Source organism: Colletes gigas, unplaced genomic scaffold (assembly GCF_013123115.1).
Source record: "Colletes gigas isolate AHSC1104 unplaced genomic scaffold, ASM1312311v1 Colletes_gigas_Sc00012, whole genome shotgun sequence".
Lineage (NCBI taxonomy): Eukaryota > Metazoa > Arthropoda > Insecta > Hymenoptera > Colletidae > Colletes > Colletes gigas.
Window position 1 is genome coordinate 7025573 of NW_025106641.1, and position 18561 is coordinate 7044133.

The 18561-nt window shown below is 42.7% G+C and overlaps 1 protein-coding gene across 4 annotated transcripts in view; it reads right to left on the reverse strand.

Annotated features, from left to right (window-relative positions):
* Positions 1-12462, reverse strand: part of LOC122399100 (homeobox protein homothorax) — a 500548-nt gene extending 488086 nt beyond the window's left edge. For all 4 annotated transcript variants that reach the window (XM_043399504.1, XM_043399502.1, XM_043399501.1 and 1 more), the window contains exon 1: positions 10718-12462. In XM_043399504.1, coding sequence (XP_043255439.1) covers positions 10718-10732 — 15 coding nt within the window. In that variant the 5' untranslated portion in view covers positions 10733-12462. The remainder of the gene's footprint in view (positions 1-10717) is intronic.
* Between the last annotated feature and the right edge of the window lie 6099 nt (positions 12463-18561).

The window sequence follows — 18561 nt, forward strand, 5'->3', positions numbered from 1 at the left end:
TTGCTTCGTTTCCCTGAATTCGAGCTGAACCGTATGAAACGCAACATCTATTTATCTCCGGCGACGAGATATTTTCCTCTTTAGAAAAGATTAATCTTCCGAAAGATAAGAAAGAACACACGAAGTAAAACTTGAATGGATCCGTAGACAGAGTGAGTGTTTTCTATCAAGTAATTATAGTCGTTGAATACTTTCTTCCGTGCAACCGTGCTGAAGACACTACGAGAAGACATAGAAGCCCATTCAACGACGTAAGGTGTGTAGATTTGCTACTTAGATAGATAAATCTACCGTTTCTACACAGATTCCTTTTAATTTTACCTTGTAATAAATGCCCCTCTGTTTTCTCAGCCAATTTAAAATGTACAGATACATTAAGTATATGATTTGGGTACGCAAATTTATTTCCTTAATGATCATGTAATGGTACATTAATTTTATACATTTGTTCCAAAACTATCCCACTCCGTCTGACCTCCCAAAAAGTTTTTATTCCGAATTTAGGAAACAGTAACGTATACTGCGTTCCTTAGAAATCTATTCAGAATGAACCATACGAAACGGATCATCTAATTATATCGCTGTCTGTTAAAGATAAGAAAGACCACTCGAGGCAAAAGTTGAACGATTGCTCTATTCCAGAGAGAGTTTTATCTGTAGCGAGTATGGTTGTTAATAAGTTTTCCCTGCAATCGTATCGACGACACTCACTTTACAAGTTAATTGAACGATCTGAGATGTACACATAGATCTCATTGTAGCAACAAGATAATGGATGTACAATGTGAAGATATCTATAGATCGTTGAAATTCTCTGCGAAAAATCCTAAGAGCATTCGAGCTACGCTTAGAAACTCACGTTACCGAAAATACTTTTCTTCGAATAGTATCGCCGAGTTGCGCACCACTGACGCGTAAGTTTCGCGAAACAAACGGTACGTTCCCCGGATCATTGCGAAACGTCAGAATTTCGGTTGGCGAACCGTGGCCAATTTGCTCGACTTGTTATCGACTCGAAACGAGTACCACGGTAATTGATTATTAATCGTTGCGCGCCGGTGGGGAATTTATACGGGGAAAACCAGTTGTGAACCGAGCTTAAGGTCGTCCTCCTCGAGCAGCTAGAGCTCGCAGAAACATGGCTGGGATTCCGGGGACGAAGAAAGAAACTGCAGAGCGAAAGAGAAAGAGCCCCGGTGACTGTTCGTTACTTTCTGATTGATGTCGACATTTGGAAAACATTGCGACGTACACGCATGCACCGGGACAGCGCCATGTGCCTCGCCTATCTCGAGGACGCATCGTGCAGCGGCCGCTTTATCGTCCACTCTTTTTCGACCCGCTCGTCGATTTTAGGGCGAGGATCATCGCTCCGAGATTCGACGATACCAGGGCCCACAGCCTCGACCGTTTTCCCTCCTTCGAATTACTTTCACGCGTCTCCAAATAATTACCGCCGGTTCGCGCCAAAATTCCACGACGACGTCAAAGCGATCTCCAACCATTTTCAATTACAGTAACCTTTATAGATATTTTAGTCTTCGACTTCTACCTTTAGTAAAAGGAATGATACTTTGAAGAAATTAAAATTTTAAATATTTCTAGATCAGCGAGCAGAACGATACCTCGTTTGTTTTGAAATAACATCCCATTTAGCGAGGCAAGGATGCAGCGAAATAATTAGAACCAGTTGATTTGCGTTCGCGCCAAAATTCGACGTCACGTGCGACGATATTTTAAACGCAACCAAAACCGAAATCGAAACTGTGGATCGGAACGATCCTCAACGACCCGCTGTTCCTTATTTTTACCATCGAATGGGATAAAGAAGGAAATCCGGGCAATTATTTCTCCAGTCATGCTACAGAGAGAAAAATATCCCGAGAAAATGAAATAAATATTTATTTTCCGTAGCAGTGTCTTGTAGTTCATTACATTTCCACCTCGCCTCCTACTTTAATTCTATGTTATTTGAAATTCATCTTTGTTTTTCCTCTTCGAAGCGGAGCTTGGATATGTAGCATGGCCAGGAAGTTTCGCACGCTACCGTAAATGAAATTTATCTTTATTTTCTTTATCAACGATTTTTAATCGTTACAAGTCGAAACAATACGATTTCGTTCCTCCAGAAACCAGCGTCGAATGATTTATTTCTATTTCCGATCGTCGAGAATGCAATAATTAAAATTACCATTTGATGCTTAGTTACCAGCTATAAAATTAATGTAGATTTCTTTTTTGGTTTAAATGACACGATTAAAAATAAATTCTAGACGGAAGCAAGAATGATAAAATTAATTCAACGCCCTGCTGTCTTTCGAGATCTACACACGGTGGTCACGCATTGTGATAATATACAATTACGTTATTGTAACTCTCTTTCCTCTGGGAACAAAAGACACGACGCCATAAACGAATATTCCGTGTTCCAAACCGTAAAAATTTTCATTAAAAACAAAATAAATTGAGCGCGTCAAACAATATGACCCGTGTCAAGTTTTTTTCTTTTCTAGATCTTCTCCCGACACTTTATTTATTTCTTAAATTTGCGAAACGCTTCCCACGCGCAACGAAAAAATAGAACTTAGAATAAATATATAACAGAAACCGGAACCGTGGAAAATATCATCTCGAAATATGGACTCGTCAAGACGAGACAGACTTCTAAATGGATAACACTGAGAAAACAAGCGAAATCGCCGAGAGGAAAAAATAGTCAGGGGTTAGATTGTTCTCAAATTTATAAATTCCACAACCTGAATCAATATTAGAAAGATTGATTCAGAAATTTCACAAACGGAGCTGAGAATTGCGCAACGATCCGAGACAGGAGTTGAAACAAATCGATTCCATTAAATATTTCTTTCAAATAATTTGAAAGTTGGTCGTTCCGTACCGAACTCCGAACATTCACTAAAATCGTCCGATATTAAACACGTGCCGTTTGCTTCGTTCCTAACAAGTTAATCATTCTAATTCGAGCGGTATCCTACAACCAATCAGGCCTGAAATCAAAATATTTGAAAATTGCTGCGAAAATAACTTTCTGGCGCAATTTTCACGATTTTTAGGACTGGCTATCTTCGAGGTAAAAAGTGCTTATCATAGAGAACTATAGGGGCTATTTTTATAAGATTATGAACAAAATTATAAAGACACCTTTCTGCCTTTCTTCGACCAGAATATTCGGTAGACAAAGACGCATCAATTTTGAATCGATTCAGCGAACGTTTTCTATAAATATCGGATGCAAAAATGCTGGAGCCGGTGTTTCGGTATTTAGGATGGCGCCTTTCGAAAAGTTTCGGAGCCGCAGCATTAAAGTCTCCGAGCGAGCACACGGAAAATTTAAACGGCGTAAAATAAAACGTTGCAATAATTCTTTCGCCACCGAAATAGACGCTGCTCGGGAGGACATTTTTCGCGGTCTGGAATAAAACGCGGCCCAGAAATCGACCAGCCAGAGCGCAGAAATTCCACGACTGCTTTCGATCCACGAACGACCCACGACACTACGTTTTCCTCGACTCGTTAATGTACCGTTACACAAAGATCCCACTCCGTCGGTCCAAAACGACCACCGAAATAGAAAAAAAAAAAATCGTCTCATCGGGCACACGGGGGGGAACGGGAACGACGAGAAATCGATACGACTTTAATCCGACGGGCTAAAGGCCGATATCCGCGGCAATCGGGAGAGCGAAAGTGATTGATGGATACCCATAAATACATAATCACGGCTCGTTCGTGGTACAGCGGTGGACAAAAATCGACGCTATTCACCGGGCTAGGAATTTTTAATCCCGGTAACTGCGCCTCGCCGCCGTACACTTTCGTTCGATTCGACGAAAAAAGAAAAAAGAACAAAATTCGGGAAGGGTGAAAGTTCAACCTTCGACGCTGAGACCGCGACTTGTCGGGTTGTCCAAGAAAATGTTACAAACTTTTTAGTCCCTACTATTTTTCTAATACAAGACTGAGCACCAACTAAGTAATATAGAATTTTAATAAAATTTGGCAGACGTTCAGGGTCCACGCGAGAAAACTAAAGATGGAGTTTGGAAAAGTATATTCGAGTTTCTTATAAATGTATGAGCAAATGCTTCGTTTCTGCAGCTACGTAAATATTAAAAATGGCGCGTTCTCGATCGCCAGGACGTTTTTCCCGACGTTCGTCACGCGATAAAAATTGTTGGAGAAGTTCGAAGACGACGGGAGCAAGTTCGACGGATTCGAGTCGCGCGAATTACCTTTTCGAAGTATTCGACGGCGGAAAGAGAGAGATTCGCACGCGAACCGGTACCCGGGTAGCCTGTGCACGCACGTTTGGGCAATTTTGTGAGTACGGGCCACCAGAGCGGAGGAAAATTGAGCGGTAAAACGTGCGCGCCTTGCGCCGCCATACGAGTGGATTGAGACGCGGCCTCGATGCACCGTGTTATTTAGACCAACGGACCAATCCGCAAGTCTTGCTGCCCCCGACTTGCCATTACCCGCGGAAGCTTCCTATCGATGCACGGAATTGACCATACTTCGATTCTATCCTCCAATTGCAGCCCCCCTGCCCCTGCTGATATCCATTTTTCAACCATTGAGATATTCGTAAATATAACGAGGCAAAAGGAACCCCCAGATCCGAGATCCTGGACGTAATCGAATTATTCTACTTAATTTTTATTATTTTACTATAGAAAATACCTCTCAAAGTATTGGACTTTATTCAATCGTTCGCTGGAAGTCACATGTTTTTATTTCTAAAGAAACACGATTGGACATTTACACTTTTCAATTAAGATCAGATATGGGCCTCCATTATCTCTACTTGGGGGAAAAAATTTTCTTTATTATCCCAGCTTCCGTAAAAATTGATAAAAAATAAATTTATAAAACACTGGTGGAGAATTTCTTTATGATTTCTATGTTATTACTGAATGTAAGTACCTGTTTAATGATGAATATACACAAAAATTGAGTAATGAAAGAAAAATGAATAGATGACACTTCTCTGATAATTTTTAACCATGTTTGCGTGGTTTACAGAAATATAATAATACACTATTACTCTGCATATTTGTCTTCATAAACACAGGTTAAATGTACGTTTTATGCGCGCATCGCAATTATTATAAAGATTAAATCGATACTTTGCTAAAAATTATAACGATTCCTAAATTGTACCACCTTAAATCGTTTCTTAAATCGTTTCGTTATGATTTATTAACTCGAGCTTAACCTGATCGCTACCACGCATTTAGCTTATCATATAGATTATGCGACACGTACACAGCTTATCATATTGTTTATGCGACACTAAAATATATTAATATTAACGTAAATGTACGACATTCAATCATTACTATTGTACGTTGTGTTCTTTTCCGTTTCTTATTGATAAAATATCCATTAGCAGAATAATTCCTCTTCTTAACTACACTTTTCACTATTATTTTATTACTTTTAAATGATATACTATTTAGAGAACCGGTTCTTTAAATCGTACCTTTCAAGTATGTCATAATTTTCCCCCCAATAAATGTTTTAACGCGTCAAAAATTTGTACCAAATATAAGATAAAGTATCTCGATTGTACCCTATTTATTTACGTTTATAATTTAATAGAATCTAGTAGAATCGCAACAGGCGTCTGCAGGAAAAAATACACTTTAACTGTAATTGTTTTTAAACGGTACGTTGTAATAAATTTTTCCTTGACAGGGTACATGCAAGTTAACGATTTGACGCACTGACCGCGTCGCTCGCACATAATTGACAAGAATTTTCAACACGTAATTAAAAACTTAATCTCTCACCCTTTCGCTCCTGACAGTTACGCACTTATATGTACGCATATACCGTGTGTGAACGCTCTATCTATTCTATCACGTTATCATATCCGTGATTCCAGAAACAGGAAAAGGTTTTCCTGTTTCCAGAAAAATTTTCAGAAAATTCCAAGCTAACCCTCCACTGCACGAATTTTATTTCATCTATCAAAATTCTAACATTCTCAGAAGGTAATTATTGTAGGATCTAGGATTTTCCTCGCTGAAGTGTCACTTTCATCACACTTTTTAGAATCAAAGATACTTTTCTCCAAGAAAAGAATTTTTTCTCGATCGAACCACGATTCAATTATTTCACCGAAGTCTTCCGCGCATCGAATCGATTATGCTGCCGACTTCCGTCGAGGGTGTCGAGAATTTTGCCAGGAGAATCGCGAAAAAGGGAAATTGTCGCGACGATAGCGAGGAAATTCGCCGATGGCGACCCATTGAAAAATAGACGGAAACGTTTCGTCGCGATATCGGGTATGGCGGGGAACCGGAGGCCGTCGGCGGGGCTCGTCGTCGCCTGGAACGAGACGTACGCTCGTGTTTGACTCCGTCACACGAAAATCGGCGGGCACGCGAGCGATCTGCCGGTTATCTGCGATCGCGTAAAGCTCTTTATCGGCGCAGATACCGTTTTTCACTTGGTCGAGGCTCGATAAAACCGCGCGCCTCGCTGGAATTGGAAAAACGCCACGGAAAACCCGTCCACGGGCCTTAAAATTAACTCCATCGACGTTGCTCCGAACGAAATTGTAATATCAGCTTCCATCGTAATTATTTGATTTCTATGCCCTTATTTTTACTATATTAAACGTCTCAGTTTTGGCTGGTTGGATTTTACAAGAGGAGAAGAAAGTTGAAATTTGAATTATTCTGTTGTTTAGTCGATCAAATTAAAACATAGCTAATAATTATTGTAGGACACGATACAATAACCAACGAAAGTTTGAATTACGACGGAACACAATTTTTCACTCTCGGGATAATATTGGTTGGTCGACGTCGCTGCGAATGGGGAAAAAATAAATTCGAATCATCGTAATCCCCTGACGCGCGAAAAATTTGTGTCGAAGAATAATTATTCGACGCAATACTTTCTCCGATGGACTGGTAATTTTTTCGATCAGGAAAAATATGTCAGAAAACATTTGCAAAGAGCTGGCACTATTTCCTGTGACAAGATAACACAAACATTCGATGGAATACCGCCCCAGTGCTTCGATTAATTATTAAAACTAAGCTTTGTTATATTTCTCTTGTACCTGTTCTATTTCTAAAACATAGGAACAAGTATACGTCGCTTGCCAGATCAACCACAGGATCGTACAACAAACAATATACTTTAAAACGTTTTCATCGCGAGAGGAAATCCCCAATTTCCGTTCACTGAATTTACGAACAATCGCTTTTTGGAATTCGTCGCGAGCACCGATTTCGATTCGAGCGCGTTGCTCCGTTACGTCCAAACCGGGTTATTTTCCTCGTGAAACGTCTTTTCGAAATCGTGACCCCCGTTGAAATATTCCTAAAGTTCGATCGCGAACGATCGATACGGTCGTCGAAGAGACGCGTCGAGTTCGAGATAAGAGAATCGAATCCCATTCGACGGTGCATCGGCGTCCGACGGGCAACCAAAGAGAGACCCTGAGACTCGAGAGCCGCGCGTTGCTCCAAATTTTTCAACGACCAGCCAATGGAAATTGCCAGGAAAAGTTCGCCTAACCGATGGCCTGGTATCAACGAGCGAACCTCGCGTGAACGAAACTCCCGTCGACGACAAGAATCGTAATCAATTCCAGCGAATATCTGCGGGCGTTCGACAGAGAGCCTGCACACTCGCGATATCGATTCGCTCGTGCATCTCCGTAGAACACGACCCTGCCGAGCATGAAAGGATAATTTCGGGTTGTCCAAAATCCCTTCGACGAATTCCCGATCCTCGACACCGCGATTCATACGACGATTATTCACCGAGAAACGACCGATTTTCTCCAACTCCACGGTATTTCACTGAATTTACCTGGGAGGAAAAAGAATGTCCATAATCTGGAGTCCAGACAGACTGGATTTCCTTACCAATTTCTAGGCGAAAATAATAACAATGCAATGGGTTTACGAAACATCCTTCGAACGATTTTTAGTATCCATCGACGATGACTTATAGAGAAGAGACTTTTAGTTTCTTGAATTTTATGAAAGGTATATTATTGTGCATTCGGAAAAGAATTTTTATAAACTAGAGAAGTAACCTGTATTTTAATAAACATTTTTCTATCAGTCGATCGTCGACGCTTTCAAGCAATGCTTACACATTGATAAAACGACCGATTTTCTTCAATTTTGTAATAGTTGTGTTCATGTTTGTTTAGAAGGGGATACCACACTTTCAAACGATTCTTGTTTACTGATCAATCGACAAATTTAACTATATAATGGGTATACGAATGTTGAAAGCAAACATGTTTCAAACACTTTTACAATTCCGATCACCACATTTTCTAAGAAGAGCTTTCACGACTCATAGACGAAGAAAAATAAATATTCTTCGAAATCCTAGCCTTCGGGAACAACTATTGTTCTATGAATATATCTTGACACTCTTCAAACGCTTCTATGGTTTTGATCATTCATCGCCGACACACTTTCACGACTAGGAAACGACAGATTTCTTCCTAACTTTGTAACAGATAATTACTGTTTATTTAGAAAAGAGTTTTCACAATCTAGAGACGAGATAAATTGTACACGATACTTTGACACAAGAGATGTTCACAAATTCTGTACTATGGCTGTATAACTATCATTTATTCGAAAAGAAATATTTATAATTTGAAGAGGAGACGAAATAGATGTTCCTTGAATTTTTTACCTAGGCCAGAACATTAACGATTTAACTGGAATATTTTTACGAATTAAACGAGACACTCGCAAAAACTTCTACGATTTTGGTCGACCATCATTGACGTCGCACTTCAACGCGATACTTATTCACTGGGAAACGATTTATTTTCTTAAACTTCATAGAAACTATTACTATATGCTACTATTCTCATCGCCACACTTTCACACAATATTTAAAACCGATTTTTGCATCCCACGCGAAAAATTCTATTCCGACGACGATAAATAAAATCTCTGCGCAGCAACGTAAACGTAACGTTTTATCGATTGAACGATTATTATGATAAGCTTCTATTAACATAATCTGATTGCAAATGCATAGTTCGCGCTGCTCACTTGTGCATAACGTTGCTTGACAGATGTTTTATAAACAAAATGTTTGTTCACCAGCGACTGCATTACAATAATCTGCCGAGGAATAATTCGACCGTATAATTCCGGATTGTAATTTTCCATCGGACAAATGATTATTCGATACTCGACTTTTTTATTTGGATCGGAATTTTTCCCACGACCGCTGGTATTCAGAATGGGAGAAATGTTTATGAATCAACCGGAGACACCCTTCAAACGGTTCTACGCTTTTGGTCTCGGATCGCTACTACGTTTACGTCGATGTTGCTCAATTACAACGAGATTTCACGTAAACAGCCTAAGTCCTTCCACGATCAATTCCTCTGTGTACAAACTCGTTGGCCACTGAATAACATACTAGCGTGCAACCAGTCTTGTCGACAAATTCGAATTCTACTATATTGGACACTTTCGTCAGAACCCGCACCCCGAGATCACAGATTTCCACGAAACTAGAATTTTTCTAACTCGCACGGTGCCGTTTAAAACGCTGGACGTTCAGTGGAAAATCGCCCAAGTCGGATTTAAAACACTCAATATTTAAAAAAAATATTTTTAACGATTATTATTCCGAATAAGATCCTAGTACCTACATTTAAATTTACGATTACAAATTTGATCATTTTCTGGGATTTGTAATATTTCTGAGGAATAGAAAATATTTTCTCTCGTTATTATTTTACTTTGTTTTATTTTATTTTAAGTTTCTTGCGAGTATTTAAATGTAAAGAACCGTCAAAAGGGAGGATTCGTTTTTGACAGCCTTATTGATCATGGGTGTCATCTAAACTGTATCGTTGCTCCAAAACAAATTTAGAGGATGGTTGCCTACTTCGGAGCACTTTCGATATTTTCATCGAGTAAATAGAGAAATATTTGTTATTATTATTTTGTATACGTTGTAGTACATACAAAATAATGATCAATAAATTTGGAGTACTTTTGACATTTTCTGGGATCGTAATATTTCTAGAGAACAACAAATGTTTACAGTGATTACTAATTCGTGATAATGGCGATAGATAAAAGTTGAGCTACTGAAAAAATGTCTTAAATTCTAATATTTCTAATAAACTCTAACAAACATAGGATAATAATCGGTGAGAATATTTCTAATTAGTTTGTTAAAAGTATTACAATTCAAGAATACGTCTTCAGAGATACTCTCATAGCACTCAGTGAAGTGTGCAACTACACAACAAGGTTTCCTAGTCGTCTAACCATTCTCCACTCCCACCGACGGAAACGTCCACGTTCACAAGTATGATTCACGGTACGAGGGGAGCTCCGAATTCACACTTTTGTCAAAATTCACACTTTGGGATCACAGATGCCTAAGAAGCTCCAATTTCTCGCAAACTCTCTCGTTTAAGCGATCGTTCGGCACCAAAGGACGCGTATACTCTTACGGACAGGATCTAAAATCTACTTCTACACCAAATTACGATATTCTGGTACTGTCTGGAACGCGTTACACCAAAGCGGATACGATTTCTCTAGTTTCCCGAGGCACTCGAAGCGACGGAGAGAAGATTCACGGGACAACGGGAGATCACTGAGTTTTCCTATCAACCGCCATAATGTTTCGCGACTACGGCCTATCCTTAACGATGGTAAAATCATCGACGTACCCTTGGCTGCGCCATGAACGCCCTGGCCGCGCCGGGGAACTCTGCGTGCTGAGCCACCGTAGCGGCTGTATTTTCCCACAGTATAAGCAAGTATAACCACTTCTCACACACACACACGCGATTCCAGCACTTTTCGCGGATATTCGTGAGCCCGGTTCGTCGCACTTATGATCGCGCGATCGGCCGCGTCTGGACCGAGAGACAGACGGGAAACGCCGCTGGTGGCCGTCGGCAGTGAGAGTCCTTGGGCGTGCTAACGGGTCGTTCGCCGACCCTGGACGCGAAACGTCGGCCTGGGGGCTGCTGGATGCTGAGGTTCGCGGCTCCGTCGGCCCTCGAGGATCCCCGGATCCGAGTCGACCGGCGACGAGACGCTGTGACGGCGATGAATCGAAGCGAGCGTCAGCAGAGCTCGGCTCGCGCGCTTGAACGCTGCGGGAGGACCACGGCTACGGCCGGACACGCGTGCTTCCTCATCGTCGCGGCCAACGCCGGAAGTACCGCTGACCAGACGCCCAGAGACCTTGCCTCGACGTGACGTGTCAGTGCCGCGACATTATCCTCTCTATCGCTTGAGCACGTGGTCTCTCATGCGCACGCTGTCCTCCTGAATAGACTTTCGGATACCTTTTGCTCCCGATTCGATATTTCGATTCGATTGTCGAGCGTTATCTGTGGACTCTCTCGGTGTAACGGGACTACGAACGAAGAATACAATACGCGGACGAGACCTACTCTCGGATCACCGACGGATACAACTCGCGATCGCGCTGCTCGAAACTGAACCGACGGATATTCACTACGTACACGATCTCGTTATTAATCACGATTAAGCTGATTGGGGCTGCTCTTGTCCACTCCGTGTGCGCGTCGATCACGATTATCTTAGCTCCGGCACTGTTTCACAGATGATAACGACGTTAAAACACCTTCGTAGAGAACGTATGGGTCACTGTCGATGCACGCTTTTACATCCTTCGCGGACGGTGCGCGTATTGGCGCCAAGTCAACGCGTCGGTGCTCTCGGTTCCACTCGCGGGGGACAGGTGGACGTTCGCGCGCGCGACTCCGTCAGCACTGAGAACCCGTGACCGTGTCTCGACGGAGCTGGTCGGCACCGCCACCCGGTGGAAAACAGTCAACACTTGGGCGCTTTAAATCCGCGACGTTGCCGCGATCGATCGATCCCCCGTTGGTGGCGCGGCCCGATTCTGATCCGCGCGGTTCTTCCAAACCGTGCCGCGATGGACACACATCGGCGTACGCGTCGAAACTGATATCTCTCGTGCGGAACGGTGGCAAAAACCCGAAGGGTAACGTCGACGACGGAGTCGCGTAAGAAGAAGCGCGTTCCTCCTCGCGGCGTTTACTGAACGAACCGGTGTGTCGCGCAGAGAGAGAAGAGGAGACGCGCGAGAGAGCTGTCCGCGTAGACGGCGGCCGACCCTCCTCCCTGACCGTAACTACTACTGCGTGTGCCACTCGTAACTCCGGGCGGACAGAAGGCGGTAGGTCGGTGTATATGTTGCGCGCGGGCCGGCGGGCAAAGGCAGCCACGGGAATATGCGTGTTTCGAGTTCTTCCCCCACGAAAAAGCACCGGGTAGATCCACGGGTAAGAGACGAGCGAACCGAGCGAGCGTGGAGAGCAGCGCCTAGCGCGGTTTTAGATCCTGCGCCGTCCGCAGTCGTTCGCCAACTGTCAATCAGCGCCGCGCTACGCCAAGGAGTGGGAGGTTCGCGACCACGCCCACCGAGCGCGGCCAATGCGCCCCCTGACACCGCCCACATCCCCACCACCGTGCGACGATCGCAGCGCTTCGACGGCGAGATCGCGAACCACCGGATTCTCCGCCATCGCTACACCACTACCAACGAGACCGCCGACGGACGACGACGACGACGACGACGACGACGACGACGATAGACCGACGAACACGAGGGCGAGAACGATATCGCGAGGAGAATACTCCGTTTTCCGCCTATATACCTAAGCGGAACACGACTTTCCTAGGCACCGATACTCCCGCGTTCCGGGTACTCGCATCGTGCCAAACCGAACGGAACGCTCCAACATCTTCTTTGCCTCGACGAATATTCCACTAAACGCTATATAAGTCGATTACTCTATTAAAAATTCTGAACGTATCAGTGAAATTAGACTCTCATTAGACTCTCTCTGGTTGACTAATGTCATCCCACACTGTTCCAGACAAATAAAACTATGGGAGATTGATGACAGATGTCAAACTGAGAACAGGGCCCTTACTTAACTTGTAAGAGATATAATTAAGTCACTTTTGAATAGCGTACCAGATACTGCAAAACGGTTACCCAATTTCCATCTTATATCAAGCATATATGTACACCTCAACAAGTTTATTAAGAATCCTGATTGTAGATGAATGAGTCAGACAATTAGCCTACCTCTTACGTCTACACTCTAACCGGCTAATGTCATTCGATACTGTTCGAAACAAATACAATTGTGGGAGGATGATGATAGATGTCAAACTGAGAACTGGGATCTTACTCAACTTGTAGAGTTATAGCTGAGTCAGTTTCGGATAATATATCAGGTATAGCAAAACGTTCACCCAGTTTCCACGTTATGCTACTCCAACGTTTGAGCTGTTAGAGTGTGTTACGCGTCTAGGATGACCGCTCATCGAGTGGAACGCTCCACGCTAGCGAGGGGACGAATGAATGATGCAATGAATGGAAAGACTTCCTTGGATAGAGGAACTTGTTTCATACGTAACTATACATGCTTCAACATATTTAGTAACAGGTTTGAGAGTAGCAGGGATGAAACCAAGCTTCGTTTAGATCTATAGTTGCTTTAGCTATCAAATACTATCGGATACTGTCTAAAAGAAGACTATTGAATGATGACTAAATCGTTATCGAACTATACTTAAATCAATTTGATAGTAGATCCAAATTTTCTACGTCTATGATGACCACTCATTGTAGGAAATCTTAGTTCAAAAAGAGACGACCACAAGTTATCTAACGAATAGAGAATGAAAGACCTTCCCTGACTAGGCGAACCTTTTGTAACGAGCTCTATTATATTGAACAGTGTCAGGTATTGGCCGATGTACAGTCACTGGAACAGACATAACGATCTACTTAAGTCGATTTCGAGAGGTTTGTTGAGCGATACCTTCGTACAGGCCGCTAAATAGGTTCTTCTCTGCGTGACAGCGGCCTGTTGTGGCAAGGTTTTATTCGAATAACGGATGACGAATGAAAGCACCGTACAACGATTTATTATCGACGGTTATGCAATCGAACAGTTGTCGAGACAAGGTTTCATTCGTTCAACGACGGATCAAAAATTGTTTATCCTTCGTGGGTTATTCAAAATTTTTATTTGTATCTCTAAATTGTGTCACGTGCCCAAAAGCGTTAGAATCTTATTTTATACTATACCGTGAGCTCTACAAGTTCAGATATCGCTGCTCTAACAGAAGCCACAGGTATAATGAAGTTTCGTACAGTAACGTTTGTCCAGATCATAGATTATTCTTGTAAGAGGCTTTTTAACAATTTACCCGGAGTATGAGCTAAATTATCTCGTATTAAATGATCTACGTGCTTCATGCGCTCCAATATCTCACACAACTAATAGCTGCACTTCAACAACTCGGTATGTGTGTGAATGACGACTTCCTTTGGTTTTGATAACATTTTTTTTTTTGTTCATTTCTAAGATCGTTGTCGTGAGAATACATGTATATTCTTTGGTAACAAGAGCATAAGAATAACTTATTTCAGCGAACAGTGAAATTATAATTGCTCAGACTCAACGTTCGAGTCAGGAATTAATTAAAACGTAAGATTTCAAGAAATTCCATCCACCAGTAGTTTTATAGTTAAGGAACTTATTTCCTCGTCCATTTAGTTTTTATCTTAACGTTTAACAATTGTTTGGGATGCCACGTGGGCAACCGTGTTCGTTTTCAAAGGTACATAGACACAAATGTTGGTCGTTAACAACATTAACGAGGAACGTGCATGTTGACCTTAAGTTATAGTTGCAGATTCGTCTTGTCAAGTATCGGAGCACGCAGCTTCTCGCTAGAGGCGACGATTTCCGCGTGCTGTTCCCCGCGCGCGCGAGCCGCCGAAATTTTCCGCGCGCACCACCGTCAAACGAGACACCCCGCGCCAAAAATAGTAGAATAGTCGCGAAGGTAGGAACGCGCTGGTCTTGGCAAGGAATTCGTCTACGGTCCCTCGACGTCCGAAATAACGCAGTCGATGATCCTGACAAATAACGACGTTCCGCTAAATGCTGCCCGTCGGACGCCTCGTTGGCCTGCTCTCCTCACCCGCGCGAAAAGACTTAACAAATTTTCTATTAAAACTCAACCGCAAAACCGGAGCCCCGTTTGCTTCCTCAACGCCCACCCGTAAAGGACGCGCCGCTTCTTTTATGCTGGAACGTGGAAACTTTCACCTCTTAGGCAAAGATGATTTTTGGGACCGTCGAATGTCTTTTTCTATTCTTCCTGTACTTTATGTACGCCCTTCTATATACTTCATGTGGAAACCATAAATGTTTTCAAACTCTAAACTTGATTCTTGAGTGTGGGTGTAAGAATGCCAGAACTTTGAATTCTACAATTTATCGTGTTGTGTGTTTATAGTTCTGGCGTGAGGGGGACGATGTTATTACACCCCCTACTTGTGACTGAGGAGGAATTGTTTAAAAGAAATAACACTAAGTATATTGAACCCTCTGGAAAGAAAGGATCAAATATAGTTGGAGTCAAGATGGTGCCATTTAAGTACCTTTCCTCGAGGGCCGGTAGTTCAGAGTCATGACCCCTTGGCTTTTGGAGTGGCCAAGGGGGTAGATAAAAATATTCGTGATCATCGAGTTGAGTGGTTATAAACAACTTGCCCAAGAATAATAACCCGGAAATTCCGATTTTGTTAAAATTATGCAGGTTCGTTTCTCAGTTCGAAAAATATCAAGAACTTGAAAGAAGAGGACGGTAGTCAACCTGTTAATAAATACGGTTGAAATCGAGATCACTGAATTTGTATTAAAAAGAGAATCTCGAGGGATTCGAAGATTTAAAGAGGAGTTGGTCGCTGGTCGCGCGATCGTTTTCCGACGACTTCCGGATCTGGTCGCCGGCAGTATGGCGGCGCGAAGTAGACGATTTTCTCGCGGCCGAACGTCGTCGAGGTTTTATTTTATTCTTGTTTTGCTTTCTTTTTTCGCTGGTTATTAATTCGACGCGTTTGGCCACGGAACGGCCAGCCGGCGGCGGCGGTCGATCGAGCTTTGAATGAACCGAACGAACAGCTGACTTCACGCAGGAATTGGGTCGCGAACGTGCGGTTTCGAACTTTGAATGGTATTCGGCGTTGGGTGAATAATAGCGACAGGAGGCGGCGGAGGGCAGAGAGGCGGCGGCTGTCACCGACATCACTCAGTGTCTCCCTCCTGGCGTTCACTTCGCTCGATTTTATGACTCTCTCATCCCGAGCCGTGCACTTTCACCCCCGACCGTTCCTCCGCCTCTCACCGCCCCCGCCCGTTGCGATACCGCGCACACGCGTGCCTTCGATTCCGCGTAATGTCGCGAATCGCTATACTTCCGTTTCCTTTTCTCTCATTTTTCACTCCCTCTCCCTTATTTCTCGTGCTTTTTTCAATTTAACTAAAATGCAAAAAGTAGGCTTTTTAGTCGATTACGCGAAGAGATGACTCCTCTGACTAATATTCTTTTCTGATTTGTTTCATTTGTTTCGTGCACGAAGGGTTTTCCGATCTATAAATAATTTAATGAAAAAATGAAGAATAAAATAGTGGGGACGAAGAGCTAAGGATGAGAACGGGACAAAGACGAAAAGGAAAACGTGGCGAAGAGCGGGGTCGAGGATTAAGCGCGAAACGCGGCGACGTCTGGCCGATCCTTTAATCCGCGCGAATATTAACCAGACTCGCGTCCGCGGTCCACGTCCTTCCATATTTGTTGGGTGACGGCATCCTTCGACCCTGGAGAACGTCTCGTTGCCGTCGAAGATAAATAAAAAAACAGCATTTGAAGTAAGACACGACCAAACCTGCATTATGTAAACTCCCAAACACGATAGACGCGCGCTTAGGAAAATCGGTAGGACGTTCCTCGAACGATTTTATATTTAAAATAATATTTTCAAGGAACACAAGGCTCGAGTTTGGACGAAGAATATGGCCCGATTTTTCGACGAATCGTGAAAAGAGTGGTGGTGAATTGGAAATCACTTTCCACTTATCCGCAATTGCAACTTTCAACGCGAAATGAACGATCAGTTTGTTCTGAACACTGAACGCCCATAAAATACGCTAATGAGACTATAAACACGCAAAGGGTTGTAATTTGCGATATTTAATGACATCGAATGAGAAATACCACGGTTCGTTAAGTATGATGCATACTTCGCTTCATAAACTGACTTATAAATCGGTTATTTCGAATTAATGTTCGAGATAGTTTATGGAATATTTTAGCGCACTGTTTGCAAAATAGACTGTGGATAAAATAATCCATGGAAGCGATTTCACGACTGTGATCGAAGAGCTTTCATAGGGATTTTGAACGGATCAAATTCGCCTAATCGTCGCTGGAACCACGTTCTACCAAAGTTCTTTCAAATTAGTAGAATTTAGATTTTCGATGGACGTTCGTAGAGTGTTTATTAGCAGAAAAGCTAGTAGAAGAAATTGCTCGTGTTAACGAACGCAATTGGACGTGTCTTTCTATTGTCCGCGTATAGATTCTCAGTGATACCTTAACAACGGAGAAATATTTCTTTTCCTTAACTAGATGACAGGATAATCGGATGATCGCGGTTCCAGCGTATCAGAAACACGCTCACTTCAGCGTGATTCCGCTAAGACAGAAGGGACGGGGCAAAAAGTGGTTCGAGAGGAAAGTGTCGTAAATATCAGTCGACCAGATTGATTCTGAAATATCAGCGTGCGTGTATTTCATTATCTAAACGGGCCTGGCCGACCGATTCCTGATGAAAATAGGATAATTACGCGTCTCGTTTAAGGGAACGACTATTAATTCGCTCGGACGCGGCCAATGAGCAGCGCCAGTTTGCGATTCATAAGGCTGCCTTAAAAGACAGCCTTAAATAACGTTAATACCGCCATGAGCATACATAAGTAATACTTTACGCGACGCTTTTTATGAAACGGCCAAAGACCTGCTAACCATTATTAAGTCCCTGTATAATAATCCTATTCGCGGCCGCGGTTGTGCACTCGTATTGTAAATGTCCAGCCATTAAATTTTGTTAGCAAATACTGGACTACGCCTGGCGAAATAGAAACATTTATCGAGCAATGTCCGGCTCGTGGTTTATTGAATACTTTGGACAAACCCACGAACAGTTCGACCACTTTCTCAGATGCGAGATAAATGAAATAATCGTCGATTCGAAGGATAATAGGAAGCATACTATAGCGTTTACGACTGAATTACAGCAACAGATCTCCTCCAGAGATATTTAAATAATTCCTAAAATTAAATCGAGAATTTTCTAATACGAACGGAGGTTCCACCGCGTTATTAATTTATTTTAGATAAATCTATGGTATCGAAGAGATTTAGAGAGGAAAGCATTAATTTCCAAAAATATGCTTACGAAGCAAACGTCCCGGAAGGAGTTTGGACGGGTCGTTTTTCGACGCCACACAGTGTTGAAAATCGCATGGTCACTCTCTCGCTGGCAACACCATTTATCCGGTTAATTCGTAGGTGTTCCGGGCATTGTCGAGGCTTTACCTGGCACGGGACACTTCGAGCCTGTTATTTCGCAATAAATCAC